At 48.6% G+C, this 15,267-nt stretch overlaps 1 protein-coding gene across 2 annotated transcripts in view; it reads right to left on the minus strand.

Moving 5' to 3' along the window:
• The window catches only part of LOC112157786 (afadin), a gene marked incomplete at its 3' end in the record, with an annotated part of 19,955 nt that extends 4,711 nt beyond the window's left edge, over window positions 1-15,244 (minus strand). Inside the window, 1 exon segment of one of the 2 annotated variants that reach the window (XM_024290794.2) lies at window positions 14,870-15,244. In XM_024290794.2, the coding sequence (XP_024146562.2) occupies window positions 14,870-14,971 (102 nt within the window). 2 annotated transcript variants of the gene reach the window in all.
• Between the last annotated feature and the right edge of the window lie 23 nt (window positions 15,245-15,267).

Here is a 15,267-nt window from a genome sequence, read left to right on the forward strand (position 1 = left end):
TTCATTACAATAGCAAATACTGAGTACTTCCGCAGTACTTTACCTTCATTACAATAGTAAATACTGAATACTTCTATAGTACTTTACCTTCATTACAATAGTAAACACTGAATACTTCCGTAGTACTTTACCTTCATTACAATAGCAAATACTGAATACTTCTATAGTACTTTACCATCATTACAATAGTAAAAACTGAATACTTCCGTAGTACTTTACCTTCATTACAATAGTAAACACTGAATACTTCCGTAGTACTTTACATTCATTACCCCCCCCCCCAGGTCAGAGGTCATGAGCAGAACCGAGTCCATTTCACACTAGAGACTCCAGCTGGAGCTCATCCTCAGACACATGGTTACTATCTGACTGTTCCCAGAAACAGAACCAAGTTCACTTTGACGGAACTTTGGACTCAGACAAGCAGAACCGTCTTCACAAGAGGAACGTCATCTTCCAGAAGAAGAACCGTCACAGAACCTCAGACCTGGATCTCTGCAGAACCCATCTGGTGCCCGGTGGATCGCCCACGCTCCCACTCTTGGCCGTGGACCACGCCCCCGACACCATCCTGCATCTCTGAGTGAGAGTGATTCCTGCTGGGTCATCTCCCTCCTGGTCGTGGACTGCACTTCTGCTTCAGCTTGACTATGGACTTCATCATCACTGTCCCTCAGCTTTATCTGAATGAACTCTTAGATTCATAGTTGTAGAAGCTAATTTTTCTTTAACTGTTCTGGTATCTCCTGTCCGTCCTGGGATAGGATCTCTCCTTCATGTGGGAATCCCTAAGGTTTCTTCTTTTTTCCTGACTCAGGTTTTTTAGGAGTTTTTCCTTACCGGGAGGGAGGGTCTAAGGGCAGGGATAACCAGTTTATGTAGTCTGTTTAGTTTTTAACAATTGTTTATATTTTGAAGCCCAATGAGGCAAATCTCTTTGTGATTTTGGGCTATATAAATAAAATTGAATTGAATTGAATTAAAGAGTTTTCTCCTCCAGCTTTCATCAAACCTTCATGCTGCTGCAGCTTTTCTGATTCTCCTGCAAGAAAAGAAGCTGCTCTGGAGGAGGAGTCCATGAGAGGACCGCCTCCTTCCTCCTTATCTCCTCCACAGCAGGAGCCTCCTGCCAGACCCCCACCTGGAGGGGGTGTTATCAGGTGTTACAGAGACAAACCAGAGCAGCATTGGGGTTTTTGTTAGTGACACTTGTGTGCTGAGAAACAGAAAGCTGCTACTGAGAGACAGAACCAGAGGTTCTGCTGGACCCAGACGGTCCAGAACTTTTCCTGTTGAGCTGCAGCAGAACTCAACAGGGAAAGTTCTGGGGAATTTGGGCGGAGATGTAAGATTAAAACAATTAGAGGCAATGAAACACGCGGGGTCACATGGTCACGACTCACAGAGGTGTGGCTGTGCTGCAGCGTCTGTCCTAAGAGGAGCTCAGACCTTTTCAGGGACAGAAAAAACTGGAAATATGAGTTTAAATTCCATCTGTGACAGAAAAACTGTTGTGTGTGTGTGTGTGGGGGGGGGTCTAAGGTCAGCTGGGAGGGGCTCCATCTCAAACATGAGACCGACCCAGACTCAGCAGGACCAGGAGGAACTGCTGACAGGAGCTCACAGCACCTCCTCCCTGCGCTCCTTCTATTTGCTCCTCCCACAGCTACACTCTGCCCCAACAGGAGCTGCTGTTGCCCTCATGCATTTACCCCTTTAGCCCATCTAGAACATATGTTTAGTTCATCGTACCTGTACTTGTACTTTTGCTATGACAACAAAAGACAATTCTATTCTGAAAGTCCGTCTGCGTTCACACTGAAGTGAACCGCACCAGAGTTCACTTCAGCAGAACAGACGTTCTCAGGAGGACCAGAGGTCACTCGTTTGACCCAGATCAAAGTTCAGGTGAGCTCTCACACCTGCAGAACCAAGAGGACCACCAGAAGAAACCAGACCAGACCAGGACCATAACTGGGTCGGACTGGGATCAAACCTGCTTTTAACAGGCAGATGTTTCTCCTTCAAGCCTGAATGAGTAATGACAGATCAGCTTCCTGTCCTCACCGAGCTCCAACAGCAGGAAGGTTTCCTGAGGAAAACAAAGACGGCAGACACAGAAACGTCCACACGCTTCCTGTGTGGCTGCAAAGAAAAACCTCTTTGTTTCAGCTCAGTTTCTGCCTCAGTTTGAGCCATCCGGCCTTCACCACTCCTGTACTCAGCTGCCACTCCCACCACATGTTGTGAGGGGGCGGAGCATGAACCACCTGGGGCCTCAGACAGCTGCTCAGTGCATCAACACCTGTGAAAGTAGTCCTCAAGGATCGAAACTGGTTCTGGACCGCACCGGGATGGAACCAGCAACAGACGCGTAGGAGGGGCTAATGAGCGGTAACACGCGTGCAGTCAGACCTCACAAACATGTCAGGATTCAGCTTCTCTAGGAAACCAGGAGATCTCCGCCTCCAACAACAGTTCTGTTTGGAAAAATCACGTTATTTTACACTGAACGGGATCCACCGCTGATCAAAGCATCTGATCAGATCCGTCACATCCGGATCAGTCGTTGAGGTTGGAAAACCAACATCTGGAAAGATCCAGACAGAAACCGATGACGGCTCCACTGATGCTCTCTGGAGTCATGAACACCATTCACCTCAGCAGGTCGAGCTGGACCCACAGAACCTCCAACAGAACCGACAAAGTTCTATGAAACTGCAACGCAGAGAGGGAAACAAACCACCAGGAAAGGCGGATTCAGGTCCGATTTTCTCTGTCTTTTACCCTTAAAATTATCTTTATATTTTAGATCAATCATGCAGACGAGAAAACTCAGGCGGTCTGGTGTGGAGCGGTTAACCACCATCCAACATTTGATCCGACAGAAGACGGACCGACTGTTCTCTGGAGAACAGCAGGACTGTAGCTCCACGACACTCCTGAGGTCTGGAGGCGTTTTCTCCTTCATGACGTGGAGAGAAGAGCTGAAACCGTTCCCTCTCAGATGAGTTTAAAACAGACGCTGCACCCAGCAAACCAGAGGCTTCCCACCCGCTGACCAGAACAACCACGTTCTCCATCTCTGAACCCACAGGTCATCTGTGAGCAGACGTCAGGAGATGACAACCATTTCATGACATGAAGAATCTAGATACAACATCTCTGCCAGCTGCAGGACGAGAGGCAGAAGACAACACAAACAAGAGTTTGACTTCTTAGGATGGAAACTCACAACTAAACAAACACATAATTAACCAGATGTTTGTAGAGCACGACAGAAACCAGGCGTGTTGTGTTAAAGAAACAAAAAGTATGAAAAGACTGCAAATGTCTCAGACAGAAAGAGAGAAAATATGTGACGTTCATGTTTAGTCTGAAGCTAGAAGACACAAAGAAACATGGAGGAAACATGGACAAAAAGACAGAAGAAACACGGAAACAATGGAGGAAAAACAGACGAAAAGATGGAGCAAAATGCAAAAGAAAACATGGAGGAAAAACTTGAAGAAACAAGGAAAACACGGAAGAAACAAAAGAAAATACAGAGGAAACATAAGAAAACATGAACAAAAAGACAGAAGAAACAGAAAAAAATTGAGGAAAAATACCAACAAAAAGAGTAAAAAGTAAAATGCTAAAGAAAAGAAAAAATGGCAGAAACACTGAGAAAACAGAAACATGGAAGAAAATGCGCAAGAAACACCAAAAATATGGAGAAACCATGGATAAAAAGACAGAACACAAAAAAATGAAGGAAGAACGCAGAGAAAAAGATGGAAGAAACATGGAGGAAACATGGAGGAAAAACAGAAAAAGATGGAAGAACAGGAAAACACAGAGGAAAAGATGGGAAAACATGGAACCAGTAAAACAAAAATGGTCTAATTTAGACAAAGAGGCAGAAAGTGAAAACCAGAAGACCTCACTTCTCCATGTTCTCCTATTCAGGATCGGATTCTCCGGGAAGGAAGTCGGAAAGAGACCCTAAAAGTTCAGACACGGAGTAGGAAAACACGCTGACTGTGGGAGTGCACACAAGCCTAACGTGATCATGTGACGACACCCATGATGCTGTACATACATGTTGCATGCCAGAGCTTCACACCATCACCTCAGCCAGCTCTTTAAATGCTCCTGTCATGCAGAGAATGGAGAAACAGGAGGCGCTGAAGGCCCCGCCCACAACCCCATCAAGTCAGAGGAGACTGCAGAGTCATGTGACCTATTCGACCTGCCCATTCACTCAGAGTCTGGACCAGAACTACCTGCAGTCATTTAGACCTAAAGCTGCTCCACACTGGAACCAGAACCATCTGGGTCCTTCAGTAACCACCAACATCACAGCTGCTTTCAGAACCGGAAACTTCAGCTGAATCCAGATTCTGGAGAGGAGCATTTCTGCCTAATGTTCATGTGGAAGGCTCCGTCTCCCCTGTCAGAACCAGATCCAGGTTCTTGTTTTGATGGTTCATCCCTTCAGCAGTCCAGACCCGGTCCTCACCAGAACAGAACCCGTCTGTGTTCTGATGACAAACCTGCATTTAAACACGGAGCTGCAACCTGATCCTGGAAAAGCTACTCTTCGCTGCTACGGTAACCAGCTCAGCTGGGTGTCGAGTTGCTATGGTGCAATAAGGCTACGCCCACTTCTCAGGTATCAGGTAGATCAACAGAAAGACGAGGAGATCTGCTGCGCTATGACAGAAACTCTGACTGTTCTTCCTGTCAGGTGGAGTAAAAACATCAAACTACAGAATGTAGTGTTTTTTAAGCAGATGCTGTGGATCAGTGGCTGAACTACCTGAACAAGTGGAGGGTTCAAACCCTTCTTTATGGGACAGACACTAAACCTGATTCTGTCCTTAACCTGAGACTTCCTCTGGAGAAAGGTTGACTGGATGCAGACGTTTCCTCACAACAAACAGTTCCTCGTCTGAAAACCTGAATGTCTGTGGAGGAAAACTGCTCCAGTTCTACAGGTGAACACCTTTAGATCCACACGAACTGAGGGTTCTACAGGTGAACACCTTTAGATCCACACGAACTGAGGGTTCTACAGGTGAACACCTTTAGATCCACACGAAATGAGGGTTCTACAGGTGAACACCTTTAGATCCACACAAACTGAGGGTTCTACGGGTGAACACCTTTAGATCCACCCAAACCGAGGGTTCTACGGGTGAACACCTTCAGATCCACACGAACTGAGGGTTCTACAGGTGAACACCTTTAGATCCACACGAACTGAGGGTTCTACAGGTGAACACCTTTAGATCCACACGAACTGAGGGTTCTACAGGTGAACACCTTTAGATCCACACGAACTGAGGGTTCTACAGGTGAACACCTTTAGATCCACACGAACTGAGGGTTCTACAGGTGAACACCTTTAGATCCACACGAACTGAGGGTTCTACAGGTGAACACCTTTAGATCCACACGAACTGAGGGTTCTACAGGTGAACACCTTTAGATCCACACGAACTGAGGGTTCTACAGGTGAACACCTTTAGATCCACACGAACTGAGGGTTCTACAGGTGAACACCTTTAGATCCACACGAACTGAGGGTTCTACAGGTGAACACCTTTAGATCCACACGAACTGAGGGTTCTACAGGTGAACACCTTTAGATCCACACGAACTGAGGGTTCTACAGGTGAACACCTTTAGATCCACACGAACTGAGGGTTCTACAGGTGAACACCTTTAGATCCACACGAACTGAGGGTTCTACAGGTGAACACCTTTAGATCCACACGAACTGAGGGTTCTACAGGTGAACACCTTTAGATCCACACGAACTGAGGGTTCTACAGGTGAACACCTTTAGATCCACACGAACTGAGGGTTCTACAGGTGAACACCTTTAGATCCACACGAACTGAGGGTTCTACAGGTGAACACCTTTAGATCCACACGAACTGAGGGTTCTACAGGTGAACACCTTTAGATCCACACGAACTGAGGGTTCTACAGGTGAACACCTTTAGATCCACACGAACTGAGGGTTCTACAGGTGAACACCTTTAGATCCACACGAACTGAGGGTTCTACAGGTGAACACCTTTAGATCCACACGAACTGAGGGTTCTACAGGTGAACACCTTTAGATCCACACAAACCGAGGGTTCTACAGGTGAACACCTTTAGATCCACCCAAACTGAGGGTTCTACGGGTGAACACCTTTAGATCCACACAAACTGAGGGTTCTACGGGTGAACACCTTCAGATCCACCCAAACCGAGGGTTCTACGGGTGAACACCTTTAGATCCACCCAAACCGAGGGTTCTACAGGTGAACACCTTTAGATCCACACAAACCGAGGGTTCTACAGGTGAACACCTTTAGATCCACCCAAACTGAGGGTTCTACAGGTGAACACCTTCAGATCCACACGAACTGAGGGTTCTACAGGTGAACACCTTTAGATCCACCCAAACTGAGGGTTCTACGGGTGAACACCTTTAGATCCACCCAAACTGAGGGTTCTACGGGTGAACACCTTTAGATCCACACAAACTAATTTAGAGTAAAACTTAAATCTGTGATTCCAGTCCTTTAAAACTGCTAAAACATGAAATTCAAAAGCAATGAAAAATCTCAGCCATGAACAACCAGTTCTTTCAGCAGTGTGTGTGTGTGTGTGCATGTGTGCGTGCACGTGCTCTAGAGCCATTCTTATGAACTGGGATAAGATCAACAAACAGCAGAGGGTGGGGCCGCAAAGGGAAGTCCCCGACAGACGGAGGGAGGACACCCACAGGAATGGCTGTTTCTGTTCCAGAAGGGGGGTGCAGCCCCCCCAGAGGTCTAATAACACCCGTCAGAACAAACAGCCCCCCCACACTGAAGGACTGTGTGTACTTGAGGAGAACATTCCCCCTGTACTCTTTGTTTGCTGGGCGGTTTGACTGTAAACGTTGGGCTGAAATGACGTTTAATTAGAGAGTCAGTCAGCAGACGACGGGCGAGTTTGGAGAAGATGCTGGAGCTTTTCATCAACCAGCTTTTCAGAGTTTAAGCAAAGGTCTGCAGCAGCAGCATGTCTGCCAACGCAGCTGCTGCAGACACAGTGCAGCCGCAGACACACTGCAGGCGTCGTGATGTTTCTTGATGGACAAAGTTTTCATTTATTATTGGTACATTTTCAAAAAATTTGGTGTTTAGCTAATATTTTAGCAACATGCTAACGTTTTTGGCTAATTTGTTGTCTATTGTTTTTTTTTTTCTAATTTCGTTTACTGAGGAATTTTAAGCTATTTTGGAGTCTAGCTAGTACTTCATCTACGAGCTAGTTTGGGGTTTAGCTCATATTTAAGCAACACTCTAAATATTTTTGTAAACTGGTCATGTTTTATGGATTTTTAAGAAATTTTACTTCAAAATTTTAAGAGATTTAGGTCAACTTCTACGTTCTTATTTACAGTCTTTTAGCAAATTTAACATTTTGCAAATAGCTTTTGTATTTTCAGTAAATTCCTGCAGCAATTAAAGTAAACTGGGTCTAGATTTTCATCAAAAAGCTTCAGAATCTTCAGCGACTACTTTCAGCAAAAATAATTCACACTAGCATTATTGCAGGAAATGCAACTTTTCTAGTATAATCTGGTTTTAATCCCAGAAACTAATGAAGGACAGAAGCTGCACAATCCATTAAAAGCTTAATAAACTATCATCTTCACTGTCTTTATTTTCAGTTAGTTTAAAGCTGATGATGGTTAAGACGCGACCTTTACATCCACGTTACGCTTGACTCAAGTAGTCGACCAATCAGAAAAAATAACCAGCGATTAGTCGACCGTTAAAATAATCGTTAGTGGCAGCTCTACTGCAGCTCTACTGCAGCGTCTTGAAGTTTCTGCAGTCGTGCATCTGCATCGACACCCAAACTCCAGATCCTGTCCGAGCTGCACTGCTGTCCCGTTTGAGGATCCCTGCTGGTTACTGAGGTGTAATTAAATGGAATGAATCCAGAGCGGCCCCGCCCTAACCCTGACCCTCACAACGCTTTCTGCTCCTCTGGTGTCGCTCACACAGAAGCAGAAGTGCTAAAGCTGTTCCTCTCAGATTAAGTATTTGTTGCGTAAGCTGCAAGACGACAGATTTGATGTTTGGGAATAAGGAGCAGAGCTTCACTTGTAGCTCGGCTTCATTCCGACTCTTTATTACTTCCAACAATCGCACAAACCGCTCCTTCCTGCTTCCTTCCTCTGGGATTCAAGACAGCGATCTGCCGCAAAGCACCATGGGAGCTGGTTGTGGGTAGTTCGGAGCAGTCACATTAATTGGTGGCTGTCTGATTGCCGTCTGATCCTTTAAGGTCAGTGGAGGGGTCGGCCGTAAGTGCGGTTTGACTGGCAGGTAAGGGATCATATGAGGCGGCTGAGCGGACGGAGCCGACCAATCAGGGCTGAGTAAGGGCAGAAACAGGAGGGGGGTGAAGCGGGCCTCGGGGGGGATTAACGTGGTCTGACAGGCTGGCTGGGACAAACACACCTCAGAGGGCGGGGGGGCTGCTCTGCTGAGCACACACAATGACTGCCTGTTGGAGGGTGGAGAGGGGCCACATCACACTGACGGAATGAGGAGCAGCGACCAGAGGTGCTGCAGCTCCTGCTGCGCCTCCGGTGACTCCTGCTTTCATTTTCTCTGGGGGGGCAGACATTCCTCAATATCCAGAGAATCTCTCAGATTACACGGCCTTCAGTCTGGACCGCTCTGGAAATCTGCATTCCAGAGATTCCAGGGCTGGCAGGAGTCCTGGAAGACACTCAAACCCACGTCCCCCCGACCGGTCCTCCTCCTGCGCCTCCTGCTGATACCGGCTGTCCGGACTGCTGAGAGAAGCTCCTTCAGACCGCCGGTCAACATATTGATCCTGGTGAAGGCTCGTTACAGAAAATTAACTGCCTCAAAGGAGACAAGCGGTGGGCGGAGCCTGATTTACGGCCCAAATTACAGTAACAAGCCACTCCTCCATCACACAGGAGTAAACACAGAGTCAGCTCCAGGAGCAGAGATGACTTCACTCTGACATGATGCAACAGCCACAGCACAGACCGGCATTTAGGATTTATCATGATGAGTTCAGGGAATCGAGCCTGTGACACGCAGCCAGACGGGAACCGTAAACCCAAGATAAACGGCGAGGCCGTGCAGTGTGACCCCATCACTCTGACCAGCACGCAGCAGTGAGCAGGACATGGCCATCGGCATTACTTCCAGCTGACGGACTGAGCATGTGCGGGGCGGACACACTGGAACCCGATTCTTCTTACAGGATCAGCTGACTCACAGTCACCAAACGTCTAAATCAGGAGAATCAAACTCAGTCGCACAGGGGACCAGAATCCAAAACACATCTGAGGTCACGGGACGAACGGGAGAATCATTTATTGAACTCTCTGCATTTTTAAAACTTTAAAACCATAACTTTTTAATATAATTATGAACTAGATATATAGCATTACCTGTGATAAGATAGTCTGAATGCGGAAAGATGCTGAAACTGATATCTAAAGATGCTAAATGCCAAATTAGCCCCTCCCCCACCCTCTTCCTTTTTTCCGTCCGGTCCAACAACAAAGAAAAATAAATAAATCAATATAAATAAAGTTTAGCATTAAATACAACAGGGGTTTATACTCAATAAATCCCTGTTGTGACAGTAAAATCTGACAACACTAGAAGCTCTCAGCCCACATCTGTTGGCTCAGCTGTTGGACAGGACAAGTTAAAAAAAAAAAAGTGAACAGAGGCAGGTCGGGCCGGGCCGGGCCGGTTCTGTGGGTTTATCAGTTTAGGTGAAGCTGCGGCGCTCTGCTGCCGGAGACACGCCTGCAGAGTTTAAATGATCGCGGCACGAAAGCAGAGCTCAGCCTCTGAGCAGATTCAATCCTCCAGATGCTTCTGCTTTTACCGGAAAAGATGAAAACAAGTCAAAACCTTGATTCAGTTCAGTGACTCATCCTAGTGAGTGAAACTCTAGATCATCCAAACCTCATGTTTATGTTAACTTACACCCGAGCAGTAAATTGTCCTTCAGAAAAATCCTTCTACAGTCTAAGGTGATGTAGCAGTGCATTGTGGGACTTGGAGGATGCCGATAGCAGCCTCGTTGGGTTTTGGTCACGTCTGTGTTCCTGAACGGATCTCTGAGCAAAAGCAGAGGTTAAAGGTCAGCAGAGCCAGAGCAGACGCTGCACCACCTTCACATTCCTAAAGGGGTCTTCCTCTAAAAACACACGCTAGCATTAGCATTCCTAAAGCTAATACATAATGGCTGTAGAAAGGCACTAAAACTCCACCCCCCACAGGTAACCACTGCTTATCCACAGGTAGAACAATAATCTGCTCCATAAGAGAAAATCTGATCCTGGAACAGCAGACAGGAAACACACTATCTCTGGAAAGCACACACTTCCTCTTTGGTTTCCTGCTTCCTGTGTGGAGGGGAAACGGTGTGGGGGTCATTGAGGTCAGCGTGCCAGGGGGTCAGCGTTTGACCTCGAAGGAGAAAGAGGGTGGAGACCGATGGACGACCTTTGACCTCATGTTTATCAAATATGAAATATTTATGAAACTGATGTTTTCTTTCAACGTATTTGAAAAAAATGAAGAATTTAGATCATTAAGTAAATAAGAATCAGTTTGGTTTCTACCAAAATAAAACGATGTAAGACTACAATCATTAGAACCACGAACACGTTCACACACCTGGAGCCTGAAAGCTGAGTACATCCCATAATACAAACTAAACAACTCCAGGTGATAAACCTGATCTGTGACCAGAGAAACAGAGGAAGGACCTCCTTTAGTCTGCGTCTCCTTCAGTCTGCGTCTCCTTCAGTCCGCGCCTCCTTCAGTCTGCGTCTCCTTCAGTCCACGCCTCCTTTAGTCTGCGTCTCCTTCAGTCCGCGTCTCCTTCAGTCTGCGTCTCCTTCAGTCTGCGTCTCCTTCAGTCTGCGTCTCCTTCAGTCTGCGTCTCCTTCATTCTGCGTCTCCTTCAGTCCGCGCCTCCTTCAGTCCGCGCCTCCTTCAGTCCGCGCCTCCTTCAGTCCGCGCCTCCTTCAGTCCGCGCCTCCTTCAGTCCGCGTCTCCTTCAGTCTGCGTCTCCTTCAGTCTGCGTCTCCTTTAGTCTGCGTCTCCTTTAGTCTGCGTCTCCTTCAGTCTGCGTCTCCTTTAGTCTGCGTCTCCTTCAGTCTGCGTCTTCTTTAGTCTGCGTCTCCTTCAGTCCGCGCCTCCTTTATTCTGCGTCTCCTTCAGTCCACGCCTCCTTTAGTCTGCGTCTCCTTCAGTCCACGCCTCCTTTAGTCCGCGTCGGATGAATTTCAGCATGGTGAACACTCACACTGAATCCGGTCTGGTTACAGCAGATGACTCCCATTGGCTACAGATGTCTGTGGTCCAGCTGACCTCCCCAGACTCCAGACTCACGCCATAACCTGCCATTTCTACAGGAAGTGCTGGTAAACAAACCCCAGTAATTCTGATCCCAACACTTCCGTTTCTGTGACTCGTCTTGAAGAACTGAAACTTTTATTAATACTTTTGTCTTCTGTTGTCTCCATTGTAGATGTGCGACTGTGTTACACGTGTTGTGTAACCAGTAGGCCGTGGTTGCTCGTTACAATGACTTCACGTTAACATCAAAGTGAAAACGGCGAGAACAGCTGAAAACAGGTTTGATGAGTACTTTTCACTCGCTGGGATGATTTCTGGTTCAGGTCGTTTATACCCCAACTTCACGAAGAAGCGTTCTGATCGGCTCTGCCGTCCAGCAAAGTTAAGAAGTCAACAGACCGGATACTGAGCACCGGAGAGGCCAGACCGGACCCGAGCCCGGGTTAGAGTTTCTAGAAAAACTGTCTGGTTGCATCAGACCAAAGGTTTACAGAGCATTACCTGCTGAATCCAGGTGTGTCACTGCATTAGGTATCCTTAAGACATGCTGTAGCAATGGAGCTCTCTGCAGACATTTGTTTAATTTACACAATACAACATCATCTGAAGATAAAATGCTTGATTAATGTAGCCATGATTCTAAACAAGACCGTATCCAGACCAGATCTGAGGACTGGAACCGTTTCTGTTTGATGACTAAAACATGGCTGAATATTTACAGGTTTTTCTCTACCTTCACTGCAGGATAAAGGAGATCCAACTGATCCTCAGGATCAGGAAATCCTTACCAAAACACCATAAGTGAAACCAAACTCTGACTCTTCCCAGTAAAGGGATTCCCTTTGGTTTCTGTCCAGCTTTATCTTTCAGCAAACAGTCGTCATGACAACAGAAGACGGAGGAACCCTGAAGACCAACAGACCAGTCACTTCAACCAGTTTAGAGGATCGCTCCTCAGAAGTCCAGCTGTTCCTGAAGAATGACAGCAGTCGGGGAGCCGGCGCTCCGGTCCGTCCATCGCTCTGCCTCGCTTACATCATCCGTCCATTGCTCTGCCTCGCTTACATCATCCGTCCATCGCTCTGCCTCGCTTACATCATCCGTCCACGCCGCCGCGCTCTGAATGGAGGCTGATTCACCAGCAGCCAGACTAACAACCGCTGCCTGAAATAACCAACAATCTGACTCCACATCGACGGTTGGGTTGGTTCCCTGTGTTTCTCTGGTTTCTCGGAGTCTGTAAATATGTTTTCATGTTTCTGAAGAAACTTTAAATAACCGACAGCAAACTCGGCCCTCAGATTCCAGCAGTCAGGGGATTAAATAAAGCAGTGGGATTATATCTTGTGACTTTTTCTGCTGGACATACGCAGCTCTCTGAGGATCTACAGCTGACGTCCACGGCGCCGTCCATGTAACGGCCTCATCCAGCAGCGTGAGCGCTTCATTGATCTGATGAAAAGCTGCTATGAGCCGGCCTCTGGCTGACCCGCTCCACCACACCGGGAGCAGCGAGGAGACTGGAACCGCCCAGCCGTCTGAGGAAGTGCTATCCTCACCGCCATCACTAGCATGGAGCTAGCATGTAGCGTCTACTTCACAAACGCGTCTCTTCTTTCCCAACGTGGAGCGATCGGACGCTGATGGAGAGCGCATGTTGGACCTCACACCAGAAACAGACGTAAACCAGAGGCTGCATTCCACTCTCCAATGAGGGCGGGGCCTCCTGGAGATGTCTCCGTAGTCCATCCCTACATCAACACAAAGTCTGGAGCTTAACACAGTTTACATCCTAATGTGTTTCTGAGTCTTCTGACAGAGATCCTCCTGATCTGTGACCTCACTTCCTGTTTAAACACGTGACTTCCTGTCATGTTCAGGAACGTCCTCCATCTTTACATTCATTTAAAGAAAACCAAATCCAGACTTCAGATTCCCAGAAGTCTGAATCAGTCTCCGTGCACCATGACTGCATCAGAGAGCGAGTGTTCTTCTGAACATGGGAGCTGTGGATCAGCGTCCCACCGCCCAGATATCCAGCAGCTGATCTCCTCCCTCTGCTGTCAGCTGATCATCTGATGATCCCGACACCACAGTGACAAAAGTCTGGACTTGAGAGGTGAAAATGTCTGCCTGTTGTGACAGGAGATGGATGCTAACAGAAACATCCGCGGAATTATTTCTCCTTTATGAACAAAAAGACCAAACAGACGAGTCGGATGTCTTCAGAGGATCTCAGGAATCCAGTCTGATCCGGCGGAGAAGTTTCAGATCTACTGAAGCAGATTCCTCCTGTGGAGGGGGGGTCAGTTCTGTGTTCATCAGTGGGGTAATGGTTAATTATTACACGCTGACCCCAACGCTTGGCTCAGCCCGATCAGCCGCGATCACGTGATCATACGGATGATCTCTGCGGCGGCCGGACTCAAACGCACAGATGTTTTCATTGTTACGGGTTTTGGGAAAGGTGACGTGCACGTCTGTGTCTGGGGGGGCTCTGTCAGCTGACATGTGGGCAGCAGGGCGTGGCCTACAGCGGGAGGGGGGCTCAGCTGCCTCAGCAGAAACCAGGAGAGGAGCAGCGTCTGGAGGAGTGACGGACTAATCCACCGAGGGGCCAGAACGCCATCGGTCGGCCCCCAGCCTGGGTAATTAATCAGCTCAAGAGGAGGGAGGGGGAACCCTGTGACCCCCCTCACCCTGATCCAACGTGGGGGGGGGCAGAAAACTCAATCCACAGAGATTTGAACCAACTCCTCCAGCTATGGGAGGCGGGGTTAGATCTGGACTACAAACATGTCCGACCCGCCCGGGTCCATGTAAACAGTCGGATCCGGTTCTGGAGATGCTCCTCTTACTACGCTGTCTGTGCCACAGCGTCCTGACAGGGGTTCGAACCTGTGAGCAGACCAGGTGTAAACCCCCCCCCTCCTCCCGCTAATACTTTAAGCTGAGTGTTTGTATTCCCGCCGACAGCCCGCGTGTCAGCTAGAGCTAACCCAAACGGTACCGGTTCTGATGCTTACACACACAGCGTGAACCGAACCGGTCCGTCTCTGATGGATGCTAACAAGCTAACTATCGATACATTATCGACATCGATTCGTGAGAATATCGTCAGAGATAAGTAAATGAATCAGAGTTCTGACATGTTCTGGTTTGGGGGGTCCGGGGGTCTCCACTGTTTAGGAGCTAGCTGCTAGCTAACATCAGAAACACGGCTCCCTGTCGGAACTCTTCGGGTTTTCCCGGTGAAATACCGCGATAACCGGAAGGTTGTGTTCGTATCGAAGCTACAGACCGTCCGGACGGAACCGCGCGCCGTTTTTCACGTTTGTCCGCGTCCTTTGACCGGGCAGGAACGAGCACGCTGCCCGCCGCGCGCGCGCCGTTCCCGGTCGGATCCCGGGATCGAGCCGCCGTGGAGGCGGCGGTCGCGCGGCCTCCGCCGCTCCTACCTCCGTGGGCTGGCTGATCTCGAACAGGTCGAGCCGGTTGGCGTTCCAGTGGTTAATGATGTCGGCCAGCTTCCTCCTCTCCTCCTCCCTGGTCCCCGACATGGTGGAGATCCTTTCTCCTCTGCGAGCGACGGGTGGGAACGGGCGCGTGGGCTTCGTCCGCGCGGGCGCCGCCGCCAAAGCCGAGCGTTGGGGTGTCGCGCGTTTCTTCCCGGGACTTTTCGCGGTCAGTCTCGCGGACCATCGACCGACCTGCTCGCTCTCAGCTTCGCCTTCGCAATGCACCTCTGCGCGCTCCCGCTGCGGCTGCGCGTGCGCGAGCTGTTAACTGTTTGCAGCCCGGACGGAGTGAGGCATGACGCTGCTGAACGTGGCCGCGCGGGGTGGGGGGGGGGGGG

This window comes from Oryzias melastigma, linkage group LG24 (genome assembly GCF_002922805.2).
Source record: "Oryzias melastigma strain HK-1 linkage group LG24, ASM292280v2, whole genome shotgun sequence".
Lineage (NCBI taxonomy): Eukaryota > Metazoa > Chordata > Actinopteri > Beloniformes > Adrianichthyidae > Oryzias > Oryzias melastigma.